The sequence below is a fragment of the Pagrus pagrus genome, assembly GCF_965226575.1.
Source record: "Pagrus pagrus genome assembly, chromosome: 18".
Lineage (NCBI taxonomy): Eukaryota > Metazoa > Chordata > Actinopteri > Spariformes > Sparidae > Pagrus > Pagrus pagrus.
In genome coordinates, this window is record NC_140202.1 from 26,464,109 (window position 1) to 26,488,015 (window position 23,907).

At 40.8% G+C, this 23,907-nt stretch overlaps 4 protein-coding genes across 4 annotated transcripts; 3 read left to right on the plus strand and 1 right to left on the minus strand.

Annotated features, from left to right (window-relative positions):
* Window positions 1–178: 178 nt before the first annotated feature.
* On the plus strand, window positions 179–5,215 carry vps29 (VPS29 retromer complex component). The gene is made up of 4 exons (XM_084382242.1): window positions 179–284; window positions 2,866–3,057; window positions 3,555–3,790; window positions 4,698–5,215. The coding sequence occupies exons 1-4, from the start codon at window positions 282–284 to the stop codon at window positions 4,813–4,815; spliced, it is 549 nt and encodes a 182-aa protein (XP_084238368.1). The 5' UTR covers window positions 179–281; the 3' UTR covers window positions 4,816–5,215.
* A 1,112-nt stretch (window positions 5,216–6,327) lies between these two features.
* On the minus strand, window positions 6,328–9,515 carry fam216a (family with sequence similarity 216 member A). Its single transcript, XM_084381194.1, has 7 exons — window positions 9,282–9,515; window positions 9,173–9,195; window positions 8,127–8,263; window positions 7,885–8,011; window positions 6,902–7,070; window positions 6,632–6,717; window positions 6,328–6,551 (listed from the first exon to the last, which is right to left on the minus strand). The coding sequence occupies exons 1-7, from the start codon at window positions 9,350–9,352 to the stop codon at window positions 6,424–6,426; spliced, it is 741 nt and encodes a 246-aa protein (XP_084237320.1). The 5' UTR covers window positions 9,353–9,515; the 3' UTR covers window positions 6,328–6,423.
* A 1,918-nt stretch (window positions 9,516–11,433) lies between these two features.
* Window positions 11,434–15,567, plus strand: LOC311274084 (uncharacterized protein; the record flags this gene model as incomplete). Its single annotated transcript, XM_084381500.1, has 10 exons — window positions 11,434–11,786; window positions 12,073–12,190; window positions 12,446–12,550; window positions 12,751–12,851; window positions 12,963–13,064; window positions 14,231–14,357; window positions 14,455–14,559; window positions 14,751–14,906; window positions 14,990–15,099; window positions 15,375–15,567. 10 exons carry the CDS (start codon window positions 11,434–11,436, stop codon window positions 15,514–15,516), a joined length of 1,419 nt encoding a protein of 472 aa, XP_084237626.1. The 3' UTR covers window positions 15,517–15,567.
* Window positions 15,568–17,718: 2,151 nt separating this feature from the next.
* On the plus strand, window positions 17,719–23,244 carry LOC311273513 (exocyst complex component 3-like protein 4). The gene is made up of 11 exons (XM_084380620.1): window positions 17,719–17,870; window positions 19,326–19,794; window positions 19,888–20,005; window positions 20,291–20,395; window positions 20,518–20,618; window positions 20,720–20,821; window positions 20,917–21,043; window positions 21,159–21,266; window positions 21,412–21,567; window positions 21,655–21,776; window positions 22,128–23,244. The coding sequence occupies exons 1-11, from the start codon at window positions 17,774–17,776 to the stop codon at window positions 22,276–22,278; spliced, it is 1,656 nt and encodes a 551-aa protein (XP_084236746.1). The 5' UTR covers window positions 17,719–17,773; the 3' UTR covers window positions 22,279–23,244.
* Window positions 23,245–23,907: the final 663 nt, after the last annotated feature.

Here is a 23,907-nt window from a genome sequence, read left to right on the forward strand (position 1 = left end):
CCCCTTTAAAATGCGATTTTTTGAGTTTTATGTAGCTCCTTCGCACGGATATTCGACATGTTATTTATCTCCCAGAGCAGATCATACATGTTAATTAAGTGTTCCGCCATTTTTTCACAGACATGTTAAGTTTCGCTTTCTTATTTTGAAAGGACAAACGGAAGTATTGTTTCCAGTTTGACGCATACGCTGATATTCTCTCTTCTCATTGGCTGACGTCGTGACGCCGTGCGTGCGTAGGCGCTTCCTCAACTTGACTAGCAGAAACAGCAAAATAGAAGATGGTGAGTATGAAATGGCGAAAAAGGGCATAATTTAACACATTTACAGGCCGAGTTTCGACCACTGTGCGTGCACGATGTTGTCTTTGATCAGTTGTCGACGTAAGGAGAGCGACATCTTGGTTTCAGCGCGTCGGCACGGTCTCAATTTCAGGGTTTGTAGTGAAGCTTCAATCCGAGATGGAGCAACGATCACATGACAGCTGAACAGTTTAGTCCCCTGAAATTCAACTCAACAAGCTGCATGAACCCCTAAAGTCACTCTTTTCATTTGCAAGGTGGTCTTTCGGTTTCTCATGTTTCTTCACCAGCCGTTCTTGTTGTCTGTTTAATTGAAATCATGACATTTTTTGTACTTTTTTTTAAACTGCTAACCAGCTAGCTAGCTGGGCTAACAGGCTAACAGCTACTTTATCTGTGACACCTTTCCTGTGTAGCGTTAATGATGTTTATCACCCAGTTATTAAGCACAACTGTAACTTTAAATGCTATCTGAGGTTAGCTAACAAATCAGACTAAACTGCACATCAGGTCTACAACCACACGTTATTCATTAATGTATTCATTCGCCCTCTCTCTGTCTTTCTTTTTCAACATTTGCACATGTTGTGCAGAAGTTTGGAGCAAGATATGTTAAAAAACATCAGGTTTAGCTGAACTTTAACTCTGTGTAGTTGGGTGATTATATCTAAACTCCAGTCACCACTTTTATTTGCTTCACCACATGATTTTGCTCACACAAATTCTGTATTTGCTTCATTATTATCATTAACCATCAGTCATTAACAACCGATTAAACCACATTGTCATTTAACTTTTCTTTTTGTTTTTGAATGATTAATATCTGTCTACTTAATCCATTCACTTTTTAATTTCTAATTTCAGTTTTCCCTTCTTGTCCCAACTCTTTCTTGTCTTTTTGTTTTCTTTGATCACGCCTCGTGCCGTTCTCTCCATGCACACCTTTCTCCCTATCTCACCCACTCTCCTCCTCTCCAATCAACCAGGCTGGTCACCGGGTAAGTGCCCTCGCTCTGTGTTGGATCCCTGTTTTCTGCTCGCTCTTCTGCCTGCCACACTAACATGGGATTGGGATCACGCAGCTGCGTGGAGGTCTGCTGTTTCTGCGTTTCAGAGCAACTAGCGGCAGCTGACTCAATGATCTGGTGCCCGACAGGCTATGATGCTTTAATTGCACCTTGCTCTCTGCTGTTGTCCTAAAACAGAAATTATTTTTGACTTACCTCCCCAAAATAGTCGAGGATAAGTATAATCTACAATGACTCAGACAGGTTTTAAGATCCCGTTCCTGAGGGTGTTTCACAAAGTAATCCCCATTTTGGGAATCTGTACTAGTGACTCATCTATTTCTAAATAGGAAGGCATTGTGAAAGGTGGCTTTCCACTTAAGGCATGATGAGCTGTCCTGGTTGGCCAAAAGTTTAGCAACTAATCCAATTCTGACCAAGTTTTCTGCTTTTTATTTAGTGAATGAACATTTGATGCAGTAACAATAAATATATAAGGATTGGAGCTCCTACTGGACATAAAAAGTCACAAGAAAACTTTTAACAGTTCAGTTTAAAAAGTTACTTCTGGGTTTCATGTTTTGTATGAACCTTCATCTTTGTTGGTGTTTGATTGTTATTGACTTATCGTGTTGTGTGAAAACATAATTATCTTGCTATTATTTCCTAAATCAGTTTATTTAGTGTCTGACATCATCTGTGCTGATTCAATTCATATTTTTCCACAGTGGGCTGTTTGGATTATATAAGAAGGAGTAATATTCACTCAGTTTGAATTCAGACACTTCATAAACTCAGCTTGTTACTCACAAACATTGCTTATTTACAAGTTGGAGCTTTTTGAATTAAGCCTGTTTATTCACTGAACTGAATTAATCTGGAGAAAGTTGTTGTACGGGTGCAATAACATAAAACTTGACAGTGTTTTGCTGTTTTTTAAACAAGATACAAGACAATTTAACATTAACATTGAGGGGTGTCACGATTCTCCAGCTCCATGATTCAATCGGTTTCAACTTCAACTTTTTTTCAGCACTGAGAACTATACCGTTGTTAGACTATCGACTCTTAATTTAATTTAATGATTATTTCTTTCCAAATGTAGCTAGTCAAGTTATCCGGAGGGAATTCCTGTGTTTTTCCATATCGCAGTGTACATCGCAGAAAACCAAAATATCGGAACGTCTTTTTTTTCTAATATCGTGCAACCCTACATGCAAAGTTCAGTTTCTAAGTAAACCCTCTTCCCAAACAAATCAATAAAGGATTTTAAAAAAGAAAATAAACAGCTGAGATGCTGTCCGACTTTCCTCCGGTACCAGTCAGTCGATTGTCTTCGTGCACACAGGATAAGTATCTTTCCATTTAGAATTGAAATCGTGACACCCCTAATGATAACTAACTGAGGAGTACAGTAGTTCTGGTGGACTCCCACAGGACTGTATCTTCAGCCCGCTTCAGAAGCTACATCACACAGTCTAACTCTCTCAGGGCTCACTGACGTCGGACTAACTTGTCTCTGTCTGTGTGTGTGTCTCTCTGTGCGATGCCATCAGTTGGTCCTGGTGTTAGGTGACCTGCACATCCCCCACCGGTGCAACACTCTGCCAGCCAAGTTCAAGAAGCTGTTGGTCCCGGGGAAGATCCAGCACATTCTCTGCACGGGCAACCTCTGCACCAAGGAGAGCTATGACTACCTGAAGACTCTGGCTGGAGACGTCCACATAGTCCGAGGAGACTTCGACGAGGTCTGCGTGTGTTCGATGACAGAATGTAGAGGCTTGCTAAACACAGTTAGAAAAAGAGAGGCCTTAAATTAGAGTAAGGAGTCATTAATTCAGCGACATTGACTGGGCTGTCAGTGTGGGTGCAAAACTGAGCTTTTAGCTTCTTGTTCAGTACTTAACAGCGCGTTGGGGCACGACATTGTTCGTCAAAGTCCACACGATTTCTAATAAGAGGCTTTGAATTAAGGACATAATTTATGTGGCTGAATATTTAATTGCAAGGAAGAAGGAAATGGCTGTCGAGCTGCTACTGAAGACTAATTGCAGAGCAGTGAAACTAATTGCTCCCTTCTTACAAATTGAGTTTTACCTGCCCGGTTCACAATTTTTAGAAACAGCCACATTAAAGAGCTGACATCATTTCAATATGATCATATCACAGCTGATTTCACTGCTTGATGTGCTTCGTTAAACCTGTACACGTAACAACACAACACTTTTCTTATGTTCCCCCTCAGAACCTGAACTACCCGGAGCAGAAGGTGGTCACAGTGGGCCAGTTTAAGATCGGCCTCATCCACGGCCACCAGGTGATCCCCTGGGGCGACATGGCCAGTCTGGCGCTGCTCCAGAGACAGCTGGATGTCGACATCCTCATCTCCGGGCACACGCACAAGTTCGAGGCATTCGAGAACGAAAACAAGTTCTACATCAACCCCGGCTCAGCCACAGGAGCCTACACCGCACTGGAAAGGTACTGATGAAACCCAAAGAGGGTTATGTCGACGGAGAATATTATTAAAAATAATTCCCACCTCATCAAATTGCGACGCACGTTGCCTCTGCTGCCACGACAGCTCAGCTTGCATTTTCTTTTTTCAAAATAAAAGCCTGAAGATGCAGTAACAGCTGTTCGATATTGCGAAAATATCGTCCTAAGTATATATGAGACGCTGACAAACGTGACAAAACAGCAGAGTTTGACACTCGTATTTTAACCACAAAGAGTTAGCTAGTTTAAATTAGAGCTCCAACAAATACTTGATTAGTTTTCAACTATTAAATTAATCGGCAACTATTTTGATCATTGGTTAATCAGTTTCAGTAACTTAATCAGTTTCCAGCTCCTTAAATGTGAATATTTTCTGTTTTCTACATTTACTAGACATTTGGGGATCAACATTTTTCACCATTTTCTAAAAATAACTAAGCCATTAATTGAGAAAATAATCAACAGATTGATCAACTATGAAAATAATTGTAAGTTGCAGCCCTAGTTTAAAATAACTGCCTCCTATAAAGGGACAGTTTCCCCGAAGTAAAACAAAAACACATTTTCTCTCTTCCTACATCTAATATGTTATGTGCTGAGTCAGATATCTGTTTCTGTTCCTCCAGCACAGTGGATGTAACTGATATTTCATTAAAGCTGCTGACAGCCTTAAAAACAACATTTGACAAATTCAGCAGCACATGAACTGATTTCCTGTAAAGAGATATTTCTATAATGTGTATTTCTTTACGTTGAGATGTCACAGCAGGCGATGATCTCCAGTGTACAGGTGTAACAGTAGAACCAGACTGACTGTCATTACAAGCAGTCGGGGGGCGCAGGAAGGAAAACACTCGACCTAAAACACATCTGTCTTCTCTCCTTACAGCAACATCATCCCCTCTTTTGTATTAATGGACATCCAGGCGTCTACAGTGGTGACGTACGTATATCAGCTGATCGGCGACGACGTCAAGGTGGAGAGAATCGAGTACAAGAAATCTTAAAGGAGGAGGAGGACGAAGAGTTTGGTTAACGTTGCTCAGTGTCTCATTTCATTCCTTTCCACCAGGGGGCAGCAGCAGCCGCTCCCCTGCAGTCACCACAATGTTGATGCTGTAACAAACTGTTCAGTAACTTAACTCTAAAAAAGACCTATGTATTATATTGTTTATATGTCATCAGCATTTGCTTGTGTCCAAGCTGTCATTGGGTTTCTGTAGAGAATGCAATAATGTCACATGTATTTGTTATCAAAAGAAATAATTGGTGCCATTTTTCTTTTTTCTTTTTTGTTATTTTCGCCCTCATCATGTCCCGAACATGTAACCAACAGGCCTGTAGCTTCATGTAGTCGGCCTTTTTTCATTAATTTCTTCCCCACAATAAAGATCTAATTTCACTCCAGCGGTTGTTTTGTCTTGAATACCAATGAAATCAATAACATTTCTGATCATTTGAGGGTGAGATAGAGGTAGTAAAGAAGTCTTTTCAAAGCAGAGGTATCCCAAAAGACCTCCAATTTCTCCCAGCTCACCATCGACTTTGGTGAATCTGAAGTAGAGCTGCAACAATTAAGTGATTACAACTATTTTGGCAATCGATTACTCAGTTTGAGTCATTTTATAAGATAAAAAAGGTTAGTAAACTGAATATCTTCGGGTTGCGGACAAAACAAGACATTTGAGGACGTCATTTTGGGGTTAATTATGGAAACCCTGATCAACATTTTATAGACCAATCTACTAATTGCTTAATCGAGAATATAATCATAGTTACAGCTCTTATCTCAAGACAGTTAACAATGCAAACTTTATTTAAATATGACCTTTAAAACAAACAGACAAAAGTAGGAAACTCAGGAAGACAATATTACAGAATAAACACTCAACAGTCGAGCCCCCTAACCCTTTTTTAGAGGGCGATTCTGCATTGTTTAAGTCAATATTCTTATATTTGATTATATTTGTTCCTGGCATTGTCGAGAAGTCTTTGAAACATAATTTAGACCTTCATATAGGTCAATAAAATATGTTTTAGCAGCCAAATTAATATGAAAAATGTGGAAATAAACAGAATATTGAGACTTTTTGGTTCTCGTGATGTTTTGAGTGTTAGTTTGTTAGTGGCCATTGTCCTGAATGTGACTAAATACAGTACATGAGAAATGACTAGAAATAAATACAAAACAATATTAAAGAAGTATATATTATACATACATTAGTATTAACCTGCAACAGTTACATTCCTGGCATTGTAAGAAGTTTGAAACATCATTTAGACCTTCATGTCAGGAGATAAAACATATTTAAAGGTCAATGATTGTAGGGAAACCACTCAGAAGTTGAGCTCATGCTTATTTTCTAATACAAGCAGTGAACACGTGATTTCCTAGAAATTAAATGAATAAACTCTCTTCTCTTGCTGCCACTGGAGGGCACTAAAGCTCACAACACATGCTGCAGTGCAGACAGAGCAGACTTCTTTATTTAGCTCCCCAATTTCACAGATTACCAACAGGAAGTCTGACAAGGAGCCATGAAGGTGAGGAGAGAGGGGAAGAAAAATCCCTTCAACATTATTCTCAGGTTACATTAAACTGATGTTATGAAATGTCATAAATGTAAGAGGACGTCATCATCCCATTCTCCTACAGAGAGTGAGCTCAGGCAGTCACTCAGAGAGTCGTTCAGTCCTTCCTCCTCCTCCTCCTCCTCTTCCTCCAACAGTCTGATCCTCACTCCTGGAAATAAAACAAAAATATTCCAATATATCCAACATATCTGAAGAAAGAAACAGTCCCAAACATTTTCACAGACTCACTTCTTGGACTTTTCCTTCTCACTGTGGGTGATGATGTTGTAGGTTTCTTCATCGATCTTTGTTTTGTCGCTGATGTGTTGGAAATCCTGCAAAGTGGATTATTAAACTTGGTAGAAAGTTCTGTGTCATCTTTCTTTTCCGAGGTGAGATGTCAGTAAACAACATTTTTACAGCATTAAGCCACAGACCTGCTGCTACTCAGATATACATGAATATATGTCTTTAAATCCTGTTTCTGTAAATAAATGTCTGTTAAACTGTGAGTCCTACCCGGCTCGCCTGTTGGGGATTTTGGGAAGAAAGGATTTCCCAGGATTCTTTGCGCTGGTGTTTATCTTCTCCTTATGCTTCACCCGAGAAGAAACCTCCGGTCGATGTTTCCCCTCATTAGTCTCCGGTAAGGAAGTCCCAACAGTGTCGACTCCTTCTGGGTTGCAGCCTCCGAACAGAACCAAAACCAAATAAATGTTAAAACTTATTTCCCCACAATTTCAATTGGAAACAGTACAAAGACAACATATTTAATGTTTTCATTGATTTTTGTGAATTTGATGGCAGCAACATGTTTCAATCAAGTTGAGACAGGAGCAACAAAAGACTGAGAAAGTTGATGAATGCTTCAAAAACACCTGTTTGGATGATTCCACAGGTAAACAGCTTAACTGGTAACAGGTGATAGTGTCATGATTGGGTATGAAGGTAACTGGAACAGGATATAACGTATGCAGTTAAAGTTTTACCACAAATACATCCAAGGCGGACATTCGCGCCAATCAGGAGTTTGAGGAGATGTTGGTGGCGTTATTGAAGCCAGGAAGCGAGTTCAAGTCACACCACTGGACATTTTTAAGGACACCTGGGGACATTTCCAGCTGTTTTTGTAGTGTGAAACCAGGTAAGTTTTAAGGAGACCTTTTCATTTTCGAGATGTTTTCACGGCGACATTTTTCTAGGGAAGTTGGATCATCCTCGTCTGTGATTGTAGCGAAGAAAACAGGTATTTATACAAGTGGTTTTTGTGCGTAAACCTAACCAGAGCATAAAAGTCCTGGACTGTCCCTTTATCTGGATCTGCACCAAAAGTTAATGGGGTCTATTCTGGGCTGAGACCCATCCTCAGTCCAAGTTTTGTGGGAATCCGTTCAGCAGTTTTTGTGTAATCCTGCTGACAAACCAACAAACCAACCTACAAACAGACGGACAGAGACGTGAAATATATCGATTAAACCACCTGCACAGTTGTTTTTCCTCACCTGTGCGTATACACCTGTGCAGCACGTTCATGTAGTGTTGTGTGATGAGGTTTCGGACGTGTGTGGCGCTGGAGGAAGCTGCGATGGTGTACAGATACTCCTTCTGAGCTGGTGTCAGAGCTGAGTGCTGCAGGATAGACGGAGATCAGGTTTCACTTCACTCTCACACACTGACACAGCTGCTTTCTGTTCCTTTGATTCTTGCTGTTGTACTCAAGTAACCTTTCATTAGAAGATAATACCTTCAGAAACGGGGCTGCGGTCATGGTTTTGGGGATTTTTATGGTCGTCATGTGCTGGAGTTGTGGTTCAGACCTCACAACTGCTGATCTGCTGGTCTTCAAACCATTGTTGAAGTTCATGTTGGCATCTTTTAATACTGTTAGACAGACAGACATTGACAGATTTGTGCCTCAGTGGCCAGTTGACAGTTTTCTAAGATGCAATAAATAAAATGTACAATTAACACCAAGCAGGTGATATGAAGAACATTGATCATCTTGTTACAATGCAATGTGCTGCTGGGATTAACCTTGGGTCCTGGCATTCATTAAACACCACCGAAAATGCACCACCCACCCAAACATCATGCAGAATAAGAACGACAGCATCTGAAGGCGACCTGTCTCAACATTTCCCAGATCCTAATCCAATCGGGCATCCGTGAGACTTGCCGGAGCATCCATGAGAGAAGAGTCCCTCTTCTTTGTACAGCGTAACAGTTATATGAAGACTTAAGCGACCTGGTTATTTGCTGGATAAAATGGGTGTAATTGTTGTTACAGAATGTACCAAAAACTCAGATATATCAAGAAGATATTTAGGAGATGACATTCGGCCTGTAAAGTTGTCAAAGTGTCAACTGTAATCTGGCACACGTGAGCTACGACTGAAGACATGTCTGTGGGCTTAGTTAAAGAGTCAAACCAAAGAGCTTCTAATTAGAAAGCAGCACGAGGGAGCTTTCTTCCTGTAACTCGTCAGGCGTGACCCGGGTCGGGTTCAGGTGTCCGATTCTTTTCCACTGATATCCTCACACTGCTGTGTCCCCGATACTAAACCTGATGGTCACGTTTCAAAGCAGAGGAGGATACCAGACATGTTTTGTTTATTTAACAAGGAGATAGAGCATGCACATCTGAAATCTGAACCGAGGAGAGACAGGAAAATAGACAGAATACGGTGGATTCAATACGTTAAATAAAAAAGCTGAGACATTATTTGGGTTCCCTCTTATTTTCTGTTTGCAGCTGACATTTATTTTGAATGAAAACTGTCTTAAACTTACCATCTTTGGACTTCCCGGTGCTTCTGCAACAGAAAGAGAAACATAAAAGTTTACACAAACTCACAGGTGAAAAAATATCATTAGGACTAATTTTAAAAGAGTACTTTACCTTGGTAGAGCCTCGTCCTGATGGAGCCTGTGGATCGTCTGACTTTCTGCAAATTTCACTTGTTTTTTCATGTTAGGAACACGACTCAGGCAGGTTTCCTCTGTCCGAGCTGCAGCAGCCAGTTTAACTCCTGTTTAAGACCTATCCGTCCACACTGAGGTCGGTCCAGGTAATTAAAGTAAAACGGTGTGATCTCACCGAGGACACTGAAGACCTGTGGGTGTGTCCTCTCACATAAAGCTCCAGTTCATTTACTGAAACAAAAGAATGCACCAACAAGGATCAACTCTTAAACCTGGTAAATCATGATTTAAGTTTAAATTCGGTTGCACCAAACCTCTCAACTAAAAAATTAAATCCAAACCTACAATACTTTTAATTCTGTTGCACCAAAACTTTAAACTCCAATTCAAACTGTGATCCAGGGTTAAAGTTGGGCTAGTTTAACTTTTACAAGAGACAGACTCAACCCACTTGAGTTTTGTGATGCTGATGAATTTCTGTCCAGATACAGATTCAGCCCAAAAACAAAAAAAAAACAAAACAAAAAAAAACTGTTATGTAGCTGAACAGTAGGATTGGACCAACTGTCAAACATGGCAGTCAAAGAAATTCAGTCGTACCACCCGTGCTCTAACACACACACATTATACACAATAACTCAGAAAAACTTTGCATTAAATGTGTATTATCATTATTGTTGTTATTATTATTATTGTTGTTGTTAGTTGTAGTAGTAGTGTTTTATGTTATGATTTTGGCTTTCTCAACATGATTCAACAACTTCACCCTGGGGGCAGGGTCCAGTGACAGAAAATAAAGGGAAGTGCATTTTTGATATTATCACAAATCCATCTTTATAAAGGCACCGCAGGGCAGCTGGTTCAGACAAGCACAGCTCCGAGAAAGGAAGGTGCAAACACAAACCGAAGATGAGAAGAATTTTGGAAAGGAGAAATACAACAAATACGAACATACAAGATGGTAAGAGCCTGTTATGTTTATGGGTGCACTTTGCATAGTTTACATGCACCGGCCTCTTTTTATTTAGACTATTGTTATTATCCTCATTATGTACATCCGACTGTCTTTTTGTATTAGCTTAGATTTTCATTTTAGTATAGCTTTAGATTTGGCTATTGAGTCATCAATCCAAGTTCACTATTAGTGTACAGTAACGAACCTCTGGAGTTATGAAGTGTTAAACTAACGAATGAACAGAAGATAGATGACAGAAAAATATTAATAATGTAGTAATAATAATAATAAATAAACCTGTGAAAGTGGGGCCTGAATGAAAATGTTATACCGTGAGACCTGGCAGGTTTGTTTAATGTTGTGGTTGATCAATGTACATCATAACATACCGATTCTTAACAATCATTGACTGTCTATAAATATAGAGAACACAACAGCTCCCTTAAAGCCTCCTTGCTTAAAGCTAATGTGAAACTAACACTTTGTTTTCTGATGCTCGCCAAGTGGTTTTTATGCTTAACCCTAACCAGAGCAAAATAGCATCTTTCATTTTGAGTCAACTTTTGCAAAGTGGCTACTTACTATGGTCAGCCAGCACCAAGCAAATTCACTTCACGTGACTTTTTCTTGTGTGGGGCGCGTTGACCATCACCACGTTGACAGCATGGCTATAAATATGTTTCTATCACTTCTGTCATCACAACTGCTTGTTCACTAAGTAGACCACGCCACAGTTTAATGTTAAGGTAGTTTATTTAAATTGGTAGAAGATTTTGGAAAGGATAGGAAAGGGGGGTTGGGGTTGTTGCATGAAGGAAAGGGGTCGGGATGAAGAGAGAATTGGCTAGGCTTGCATATATGGATTTCACTGGTGATTGAATCAGGGCGCCAGAGGGTTAGGGTTAGTAGTGGTTAATGAGGCACAGGTGGTTGGATTGTTGAGATGCAGGTGGTTTGATTGGCTAGGCCTGGGTGGCAGATCAGCGAGGAGGAGTGGCGTGGGCCAATTCCTGAACCTTAGTCATAATAACTTCACAAGTGGACAAGACCAACTCAAAAATTTAATTCCTATTGGGTTTAACACTCATGTAAGGATTAAATCAGCATGCAATGTGTGTATAATTTCTTTGCATTTTAAAGTTTTATGTCCGGTACTTAAAACTAAAAGCTTGAAATGGACTCTTTTATAGGATACGACCTGGCAGCTGATGGGTACGATGACCCTACGCATGAGAACACCTTTAACTCCAGCGAGGAACAGCTGAGCGAGGAGGAGATCCCACTGCAGGATCTAGCTGAACTTCTAGGTGTGACCCCTGATGTCAACCCCTCTGAGTATGGATCATGTTGCTCACTGCTGCCCAGGACCGACTCAACTCAGCAGAAACAGAGAGCTGTTCGCCTCATACAAGAATCTGCGTCCAAGCACCTCCCAAAGCCACCTTCAGATCTGGACCAGAACCTTCAGCAGCACCTGTTCAGTGTGCAGGAGACTGTGCGCAATGAGCTCATGAGGCTGAGTCCCAAGTTGGAGAAAATGGGTTTGATTGGATGTCTGATTGATTGCTACCATCGTCAGACACTTGATCACATCAGTGATCTACTCAAAAACGTCCAGTCCCGCCAGAAATCATTTGTGCTGATGAATTGGGTCCTGCATACATATCTGAGGTTTGTAAGCTATCTTTGCATTTTACATCCCTTCCTTTACTTATTTAAAATGTTTAATTGTGCATGTTTACATGGGGTTCTTTTATTATTACTGGATAGTATAACATTAGGTTCAGATGTTGTGATGGTGGTTCTCTCCCAGTCAGGAGGTGCTCGGTCATCCTGACCTTCAAGAAAATGCTCCCATAGAAAAAGGTGACTTCCTGCTGTTGACAGAATTGGTAACAAAAGCAACGGACCTGCTGCTCGAAAATGTGCAGGTAAGAATAGTAACTTTTTTTTTTGTTTAGAAAATTGAGACAATCGTGATAACAACTGGTTCAGTCCAGCACACACTAGTCAAACAAACTGGACTTTGGGGGGTCAAACGTGCATGGGTACGGTACGGATTGCCTGGTGTGAGTGCACCCCTAGTTCACAAAAGTGTCTTTTAAGGTCATGAAAACTTATAAAATGTAAAATAATAGAAATACCTGTCACATGTTACTGTTCACGTCTTCTCTTTTTGTCCACAGAAAGAGATCAGAGAATGTCTGGATAAAATCCTGCTGATTCACAGAAACCAAGAAGTTTGTGATAATGAGGAATCTTGCATTAGACTTTACGTGGACATTATTCAGGTACTTAGTAAAGCAGATGTTTAAATTGTTTCTCTTGTTACTTTAAAAGACCGTGGGAAAGGATTCAGTTTGATTTGTGTGTGTGTGTGTTTGTGTGTACAGATAACTTTAAAATTCAATATTTGTTTACTTTTTAAATGTATTTGTCTGGCTGTTTATTTGTTGTATAATATCATTTCCTTTTTTTTATTCCTTTAAAGTGCATCAATGCCATGCCTGAAGAAGCACAGAAAATCAGCACAGAACTGTCTCATGACGTCCGGGAGGTCTGTTTCCAAGAGCTGAAGATGTTTCTGGGGAGGTGAGACTCTATTTCAATTCAGGAAATAATAATTTGCCTGCAACAAAATTATGCATATAGAAATAACTTAAATTGTGACATTTGATTTGAGATCTGGTCTTTGATTTGTAGGTACGCCTCTGAGCAGACTGAGATTCTTGGGAAAAAAGCAAAAAAGGCCATACCAAATAAGATAGACTTCTTCAAGATTTTGAAAACTTGTGAAGAAATTAAGTGAGTATTTGAGTATATCTGTCTCTCTACCACATAATAGTTCACTTCAGTTAAACTTACTCTCCCCAGAAAAGCTGTTTCAGCTCATCTTCCACATTTCCAGACCATATTTACGATTTTCAGTTCCTCCAGTGAGTTGTGGGTCTGCCCTGAGGTCTCTTCCCACTTGGTTGTGCTTAGAAAACCTCCAAAGGGAAGCGCCTAGAAGGCATCCTAATCAGATGACCGAACCACCTCAGCAGGCTCCTTTTGACGTGAAGAAGCAGCAGCTCTACTGTGAGTTCCTGATGTCTGAGCTTCTCACCCTATTTTAAAGGCTTAGCCCAGCCACCCGACAGAGGAGACTCATTTTGGCTGCTTGCATTCATGATCTCATTCTATTGAGAACTACCTAGAGTTCTTGACCACAGGTGAGGGTTGAAATGCAGATTGGTACAACAAGAGCTGACGCCTCACCAAACCACGTTTCCATCTCTTGCTTGATTTTCCTGTCACTCAGGAACAAGACCCTTACAACACCTCCTGTTAACAAGACCTCCTTTGCTTGGGGCAGGAGCTCACTCCCAGCCCAAAGAGGGAGATTCACCGTATTCCAGCAGGGAACCATGGCCTCAGACTTGATGGTGCTGACTCTCTTTAAAGGCCACTTCACACTGGTCACGGACCAAAGAAGCCAACAGAGCCACATCATCTGCAAAAGGGAGAGACACTAAGGTGGTGTACTCCGAGCTGCTGTTTAGTGCAAACAGCCTTCCACTCAGCGACTTGCAGTATCCCCACACCCGCCCAGCCACACAGCCCCGTGGAATGAGGCCCGGCCACCAGACGCTCCCCTCCCAGGTCTAGCGTAAGGAGGGTGCCCTGGTTTCCCTATTCCAGGCAAAGTGCTCCTTGCCTTTTGTGGCAGATTCATATGGGCTCTTTGAATTGCTCTTCGTCTGCCACCTCCCCTGACACCAATTTGCCCTGAAAGAACCTACCAGGAGCTATTGCCCTCAACAAAACACAGCTCCCAGGATCACAGGGAAATGCATATCCCTCCGATGAGGAGAGGCGATTCTTACTATTAAAACAGCCAATATAAGTTAAAAGGCTTAGCTTGCCGTAAGAAAATAAATACGATGGTGACGATTCTTTTAAATGACATTTATGATATTTCCTCTCAGGCTGCATGTCCAGACTAACAGTGAAGGCATCAAAGTCTCCCTTATCCAGGAAATTGTGGCAATGCTTCAAAACATGGAGGATGTTACTTTGAAGCTTCTGATGGAAATTGTTGCTGACATGGCAGAGGTAGCTTTTTTAATTTATTTTTTTTGTCCTGCAAATAGCATTTTGCCAAAATACAAATAAAAAAAAAAATTTGTTTTGCACAATTTCTGTCCCACAGAGCCACCTTCAGAATTACTTCAAAACGGAGTACAATGAATTCTTCTTGATCTCTGATGTACAGACACATTTCTCTGAGGTGTTGTGGTGTCAAGACGTACAAAAGGTATATTAAAAATTACATCTTCAGCGGTACAGGGAAATCTTGCCTCACGCATCTTTTTTCACTTTAATTTGCTACATTAAACAATGAAAATCCAGCCATTTTATTATAATTTGTATATTTGTTATTTTGGGTGCTGTTGTTGTTGTTGGTGTTGTCAGAAACCAAACTGTGTCTGTCTTTGTGTCTCTCAGAGAGTGATGAATGAGGCCTACAAGCTCATCGCTCACATTTACCTCAAACATCTTGTCCGAAGCAGCCAGAAGAAACTAAAAAAGTGCTGGAGTCCTGATGTTGGACAGACAGTTACCGAAGATGCGGAGCTTCTTCATGACGCCATCTCAGAACTGGTGAGACCAACATTTTGGTATTGATCACTGGAAGTAGCATGCTCTTATTTCTTGTTAATGACATTTAGCCTTTGTTGTATCAGGCCCCTGGTGTCCAACAGCGGAACCTCACGCTGCTGCAGATCCCAGAGCTGCTGAAGGATAAAGACATCGAGGCAGTGAAGCTCACAGTTGCGAAAATGCAGCGTTCCCGGTAGTGTTGCTCAGGCCCTGTTTACATTTAGAAGAACTGTAACTGTGCCACAATATAAAAATTGGGTCAAATGATTTACTGTGAGGAAGAGGCAGGTACCACAGCATAGTAGAGATGGACGGGCACATTACCTGATGATATTATAATATCAAGATATCCAGAAGTTCTGGCTCTCAGCTATTTTTAAATATTGGATTTTCTTAAAGCAAGCATCTAGTGGCCATCAGAGGGACTGCATCTTACTAACTCTTCTTGTGTTTTCCTCTCAACTACAGAGAGGATGAGGAGCTCTTGTCCACACTGCTGGAGTGGAAGGGTCTCTCTAAATGGCAGGCTTGGGAGGTGCTTGGTGCCCTTCCTGAACATGAACCCAGACCCACATCAGAGCGCTGCTGTTTCTGCTGCTGTTTCTGCTGAGATCGACTGCAACAAGCAGAGAAGAGGACACAGCTGATTTTCCAAAATGTTTGCCCACTCAGCTTCTGCTTTCACTTTCTCAAGATAAGGTTTAATAATCTATGATACAAAATTATCATTATGTCTGTGTACAAAAAGCTACTCATCAGGAAGCCTAAATGTTGATAAATGCCAAACAAGTGGTGTTTCAGGAAAGGTTAACAGGATTTTCTAAAGCCTAGTTTGTCAAAAATTCTCGTTTTTTAATGCAAAACATTTGCTTTTTCTTTCACAAAGCAAGGATGCTGATCTGTGCTTTGGTAGGTGATGGTTTATTTTGTTCCTTGTATTATGTTTAACAAACTCTTCTGATTCATACTTTGACCACAGAATCTGTTAAAAACTTTAAACTTCTAAAATCTTTATAGTTTTAACCCTGGTGACGTTACCAGACTGAGAGGCGATGTCCTTAAGTACAGTACAGCCTAATGGAGACTCTAGTGTGGCTGTAGACTTTTAGTCATGTTATTGTCACATTTTATTATCACAACTCTGATTTTATCTATAAATTGTTTTATCTTTATATCGTGATACCAACGTATTTGTAGCTTTCTCTCTTTTATTCTATTTTGTTTAGATTTTATGTGCTTTCTCTCTTGTTTGATATGATTTTATATTCTTAACACTTCACTGACTCTGTTGAAACTGAACTCTGGTCTGCATTATATTAAAAGACACTGAAATAAAAAAAATCCCTGTAACCACATAAAACCTCTTTTGAATGCTTCAGCCGGGTTGAGAGGCATTTTGGCTCCACCCACTGGGGTTCTGACTCTTCTTGCATCAGACATGTATTTGAACTTGAATGTGTCGGTTTGTTGGGATTCAGGGGAATGTCCTGCTCTCCTGAGCTTGGTAGTTAAGTTAAGTTGGATACCGGATATCCCCTTTGGCTTTGCATGTGGAGGAGATAGTAGGGAATGTCCCAAAGAGCTTTCACTCTCTGACTGCCTTTTGTTCTCTGAAATGGAAATGTTGCTGTCATCCTTATCAGCATGAGAAACACCTACACTCATTTGCAACGGAGCTTAATCCAACGAACATGTTTCATTTACACTGTGAAGAAGAAAATGGAGCAATTGAATATTAAAGTAAATGATCTGAACACAAACATGTTATTCAGACAATTCAACTTTCGACTTTCCTTTTCGACTTCCTTTTCATACAGTTTGCCAGCGAGAGGGTTAGTGTGCACAGCGGCACCTTTTGACCTATGACTCAGTTCAAAAGCATGCATGACATCTGAATCCACAGATATCTGCAGGCGCAGTGTTTGACTCCCTCTCACTTTCCTGTTGTTTCTGCCTTTCAGATGAGCAGCAAACGAAAAAGCTAAGTAATGATCAGTATGTGTGTAACTATCACAAGATTAAGCTCTGAGGATAGGATTATGATGTTTGTGATGCATGATGAACTATGGTTACGGTTTTCATTGACATCCACTCGGAAATGTAAGAAAATAAGGTCATCCATGAATCTTTTTCCTCAAATAAGCTTGAGAGAAAACAGAAATATGTCTGTTTGACTTCCCTCAGATAAACGTGAGATGTAAGGCCAGAAATTCCTATTTTTCAAACAATGTTTAAGCCCATTTAGATCTCAGGCAGCTATTGGTTAGTTAGTGGACTTAACTGATGTTTATTTTATATAAAAATTACACTATAAACAAATAAATCTGCATTTAAACTGTGTCACCAGACAATATTGATGTTGGCATATTGCCAGTGGACATTTTGACTCTCAGGTGCGGCTTTGTTTCTATTAAAATGTCCCTGTAAGCCATGACAACATGTAACAGGACCCTGAAACTGAAACAGTGAAATGGAAGTGAGACATCTTTCATTTTATTATTTACACTTATGCTGTCAGTCAAAAAGTTCTGTGGAAAAGATTTCAAAATAATATATATATATAATGTACACATTAGTATCATAATAGTTATATTTATTAGAAGTAGCAGTGTCAGCAGCTGCAGTTTTAATATTTCATGTTATTATTGATGCTTACTCATGATGCAACAACTTTCCCTCTGCTGGTGGGAAGCAGTTACAGTGAGAGGAAAACGAAAGCTGGCTTCGGTGCTGATGATGTGATGGGAAAACCCCGTCTGGCATTCATAAGGAGTCAGAGCTGCTGGCTCGCATATAAAACAGCTCTGCAGAGACGCAGTAGCAGGAGAAACAATCTGAGCTGAACGATTCAGACTGAACAACTGGAGATGAAGAACATGTGGAAATTAAGACGAAGGAGCAAATCTTGGGGAGCAGACGGCAGGAAGCCTCTGATAGAGAATAACAACAACGACGTACAAGATGGTGAGAGACTGTTATTATTATTATGTGTGAGCTTGATTTGATTGTTTATATACATTAGTTATCATTATTATCTTCGTTTCTGCTGTCTTTTTTGATTTTTATTTCAATACAGCTTGAAATGAGTCCATGTTTGTTGAAGTGTTGCTATTTTCTTGAACCACTGAATGAAAACTGAGCAAGAAAGGGTTAAACTAAGAAAACAGCAGGTGCCACAGGAAAAGATTAGTGAGACTTTTAAAAGTAGAAATGCAACAAAACCGCTTCTGACTCATTTCTCTAAAATCACATCACAGACATGGAGCAGGTATAACATGTTAAAAACTGTGAGCAACACTGGATTGCTGCAGCTAAATCAAAGGGTTTGGAGCATTATTAGGAAGTTACTGTATGTACAACCTGACCAGGTCAAACCAGATCTGCAGGAGTGGCAGGCGAATACCTGAACAAACGATTCAGTGTGACCTGAATTCACCTCGGGGAAGATTGTGCCAAGAAAAACATTGTGGTTGAAACATGAGCCGGCGGTGAAGGCGGAGGTTGCAAATTTCAGACCACTAAGTTAGCAAGGAGGTAGAACAGTGAAGGTATAAAACGTTTTAGGAATATAAAACCTCCATGGATCAAAAATGATTATTAGAAAGAATCATAATTGACCTTGTTTGCAGTTCTTGGTGTCCTTACAGTCGTCCACTGGGCCAGATTGGAAGCAAAGCTTATGTCTATCTATGTATCTTTGTGTTTCACAAGCATGAACTGAATCTAAAGACGGACGACATAAAGTAATAACTCCCCAAAAGTGAAGCACAACATATCGGTCACCCCCTGGTGGCTGTGTGCAGTATAGGTCATAATCACCTCCCCCTCCATGGGACATCAGCCAAACTAAAAAGTCAAAGTCAAACAAACTTTCCCCAAAGGTTGTTTCTGCCATTTTCGGTCGTTCTCATCCTGTTGATGTATGTTCAAGAGTCTCGCCAAGGAGGTTATGCTTTTGCCCGTGCATGTTTTTGTTGGTTGGTTGGTTTGTCAGCAGGATTACACAAAAACTACCGAACTGATTTCCATGAAACTCAGACGGAGGATGCGTCTCCTCCCAGAATAGTACCAATTAACTTTTAGTGTGGATCCGGATAAAGAGACGGAGCGAGGAACTATTTTCTCACTTTCTTTAACATCGTAAAATAAAGCTTTTTCCATTCATTTGTCGACGGGGGTCGGGTCCGGCTATGCAAGACTATCACAACACCAAAGTGAATCCCTTGTACGTGAAAACCTTCTCAGCAATAGAAGAGATATTTTACTCCAAACCACAAATGTTACCTCAAGAAAAGTGGGACTCATCATCTGTGAAACGTGAATGTTGATATAAAATATTGTGAACTGAACTGTGACATGCATGTGCAGTTTCTTTGCATTAACAGTGCTCTTTAACTGCTCTCATTAACTCTTTCATAGGATGCAACCAGGCAGCGAACGGGTACGACAGCCCCTTGGATCAGAACACCTGTACCACCCAGGTGGAGCAGGAGATCCCACTGCAGGAACTGCCTGAACTTCTGGGTGTGACCTCTGATGTCAACCCCTCTGAGGATGGACCATGTTGCTCACTGCGGCCCAGGACCGACTCAGCTCAGCAGAAACAGAGAGCTGTTCGCCTCATACAAGAATCAGTGTCCCAGCACCTCCCAGAGCCACCGTCAGATCTGGACCAGAACCTTCAGCAGCACCTGTTCAGTGTGCAGGAGACTGTGCACAATGAGCTCATGAGGCTGAGTCCCCTGTTGGAGAAAATGGGTTTGAGCGGATGTCTGATTGATTGCTACCATCGTCAGACACTTGATCACATCGATCATCTACTCAAGAACGTCCAGTCCTGCAAGAACTCCTTTATGCTGGTGAATTGGGTCACGCATACATATCTGAGGTACGTTAGCTATTTTTTTTCTCTGCATGGACATAATTCAAAATGTTCTTCGGCTGTTCAGCTCTGATGTCATTATTTGTGGATCTCTTCCAGTCAGGAGATGCTCGGTCATCCCGACCTTCAGAAAATGTATCCCATCGAGGAAGTGGACCTCCTGCTGTTCACAGAATTGGCAGTAAAGGCAAAGAACAAGCTGCTTGTAAACGTGCAGGTAAGAATACTAACTTATAATGAATGGGCTGCTAATGATTCACGCTTTTAACTGAAGGCTCATCTTATCATGGGTGATAAAGAAATCCATGCAGGAGAGAGTGCAAGGTCGAAGTAAGCCAGGAATTAACCAGAGGGGAGCTGAGGTTCAGTTCGGCTAGTTTGTAGTACAGAAGAGTGATTTTGGATATAAATACAGTGGACAAAATAATAGAAACACCCGTCAACACATGTTCCCCTTCCAAGGAGCTATTTCTCACATGTTTCTGCCTCTTTCTGTCCACAGAAAGAGGTCAGAGCACATCTGGAGAGGATCCTGCAGATCGAGACGCGACAGAACGTTGGCGAAAATGAGGAAACTTGCATTGGACTTTATATTAACACCATTGGGGTAATTATTAAAGAAGACCATGAGAAAGGATTCTGATTAACTTGTGTGTTAAACTCTATATTTGCCTGTCAGTTCATTTGTTGTATAATAATATTATTTCCTTACTTTTGTCTCTCTTTAAGTGTGTTAATGCCATGCCCAAAGAAGCACAGAAGATCAGCCCAAAACTGTCCGATGAAGTCCGGGAGGTTTGTTTCCAGGAGCTGCTGATGTTTCTGGAGAGGTGAGTGTCCTTACACGTTATTACCTCACAAGTAATTCCTCTATCTGCACAGATCGTGAGATAATTATCGCCAATGAAATATATTGTCTTTTGGTGTGTAGGTACACGTCTGAGCAGACTGAGATTCTTGGAAAAAAAGTTAAAATGGACAAACCGGAAACGATACACTTCTTCAAGACCTTGAAAACCTGTAAAGAGCTCAAGTGAGTATTTTCTGTTTCGTCCAAATTTTAATTCATTTCATTTCAAACGTGTTGCTCGTCCTTAACGCATATTATGTTTGTATATTTCCTCTCAGGCAGCACGTCCGCACCAACTGTAGAGGCATCAAACAGTCCCTGCTCCAGGAAATTGGGACAACTCTTGAAAACATGGAGGATTTTACTTTGAAACTCCTGATGGAGATTGTTGCCGACATGGCAGAGGTAGCTGTTCGACATCATCACTGATGTTTTATTATTGCTGTTTATGCATATATCTTATTTTGGACAATATGAGATTGTCAAACACATTTCAGTGTGTTGTTTTGCCGTCCCACAGTGTCACCTGAAGAACTACTTCAAAACGGAGAACAAGCAGTTCTTCTTCTTGATCCTCGGCGTGAAGGCGTATTTCCCCAAGCTGTCGTGGTGTCAGGATGTACAAAAGGTACGTCAAAAATCTGAGGGTTCACATTTTCCAGGTTGGAAATCTCGACTCTCAAGATTTGCAACTGATAACAATGACAGTAACGTCACCCAAGTGCTGTTGTTCCTGGCTAAAACCAAACTGTGTCTGTCTTCGCGTCTCTCAGAGAGTGATGGATGAGGCCTACAAGCTCATCGCTCACACTTACCTCAAACATCTTGTCCGAAGAAGCCTGAAGAAACTGGAAAAGCGCTGGAATCCTTATGTCGGACAAACAGTTACCGAAGATGCTGAGAGTCTTCACGACACCATCTCAGCCCTGGTGAGACCAACATTTTGGTATTAATCACTGGACACAGAGTGTTTGCTCTTCTTCCTTGTTCATGACATGTATCCTTTGTTGTATCAGGCTCCTGGTGTCCAACAGTGGAACGTCATGCTGCTGAGGATCCAAGAGCTGCTGGAGGATAAAGACATCGACGCAGTGAAGCTCACAGCTGCGAGCATGCACAAGGAATGTCTCACATGGAGGTAAATCGATCTATAAATTGCCCAGACAACTCTGTCCTACAAAGGCTAACTGCAGCAACTACGCTAACTATGAAATTGAGAATAATAACTATGTTTTCTGACCGTCCAGCCAAGTGTTTTACGGGCAGATCAGTGGTTATTAGCAGTTATTTGACCTATGATCTGTGATCTGAGAATGCAGATGTTCAGTTGCAAACACGACCAACACCGTAGTGATGAAAAACTGGTTGAAACCTGCAAAGTTCCCGTTTAAAGCCAATTCCTCATCTTGTTTTTTTTAAAGACGTCATCGATACTGAACATCAGAGGAACTGACATCTTACTGACTCTGTGTTTTCCCCTCAACCACAGAGAGGACGAGGAGCTCCTGCCCGCCCTGCTGCGATGGAAGGGTCTCTCTGGAAGGCAGGTTAAGGAGGTTCTGGAGGTGCTGGACGCCCTTTCGGGGCACAAACCCAGACCCAGATCTGTATCCTGGTGCTCCTGTTTAACCTGCTGCTGAAGGGTCGACTGCAACAAGCAGAGAAGAAGGCAGACCTGATCTGAAGACAGATTTACAGAGAGAAGTTACAGAAGGTTACTGTTGGATATGGCACAACATTATTTTGAAGTTCGTGGACAAGAGGCAGCTCATCAGTCGGCCTAGATGTTACTGATTTCCTGTTTTTTCAGGAAAGGTGAACAGGAATATTTTAAACCCTTGTTGACCACAAGTCATTGTTTTTTAATGCAAATATTTTGCTTTCACAAAGCAACAACATGCTAATATGCTAATATGCTAGTCTGTGCGTTGGGGGCTGATGTTTTTTTCATGACTTTAGTTTTAAAACAAGCAAAGTGAAAGTTGTTTACGTTGTTTATGTTTTTTTAAATATATTTTGGTGGGTTCTGGTCGAGGGAAAGTTACCTGATGTTTCAGGACGTTTACAGTTAACAGTAAAGACTCGTAGCTAGGTTAACTGTGAGTTTCTGAAACGGTACGAAGTTTTTTCTGACAATCAAATGACGACCATTTAAAGGAAACGTTAACGTTATTGTTCTGTTATGCAGCTACACATTTACTTTTAGTTTGTCATTTGCTTTGTGCGACATGTAGGAACGTTAAGGGATTTGACTTGTTTTTAACTTATTTCATATTATTTATTAACTTTTGATATATTTACGATATCAAACTTCAGTTTTAGTTACGAAACAAGCACTTCTGAATTATTCTTGAACTACAGGTTCTGTTCAAACTTGAAACTTTGTATCTGCTTCTGGAGATGTGCGGTATCATTTGTGCTTTACGTGTTCATCTCTGATGAAATCAGGGTATAGATGTGTTTTCTGTCGGAGTTTACAGGTTTTCATTCCCTCTGTAACCTCAGTACAAAGTGCACTTTCTGTTAATGCGTTTGTATTATGTCGATGTTCGGCTCGTTACTGTATTTTTGTACGATGATTATTTTGTTGAGCAGCTTATACTGTACATCGGGTTGGTTCTCATCTCTTTCTGTCAGCAGTGACATGAATAAACTTCAGTACGATTCATTTCAAAAGTCAGTGTTTGGTTTCATTGTTCCACCACTAGATGGAGACCAACATCTTCTTAACCAAGACGGGACTCAAAGAGGAAAAAAGCTCCACAACACTGACACCACCGACAGAAAACAGATCCCAGAATCCCTTTTACTTCTTCAGGCCTAAAAAATACTTTAAATACTCAAAACAAAAGACAATGATTGCAATGACGACCCACAAGTAGACTTTGCTTTAGTTTGAAGTTCACATCATGAACATGTAGGACAAGAAAAGACAATCGTGAGTTCAGACGCTAGAGGTCGACTGATGCTGCTTTTTCAGGGCTGCGTCAGGGTTAGCTTCTTGTTAGATGCAAACAAAAACACAACAAAAGGTGGAAAATTTAACTTAAGGTACCTTTAATTTGTCAGCGGCGACTGTTGAGCATCAAGGTTCGGTTTAATGTTGTTGAAAATACTTGTTATGGTCTTTAAAGTGTTGGCATTAACTATCAGTGTGCACACAAGGGTAAACTGTTCATGAAATAATGTGGGGAGCTCCTAGGAGCTGTGATCAATTTAATTTCTCCTGACCAATAGGAGAGCAGGGGGAAGTGTGGAGGTGAAACAGC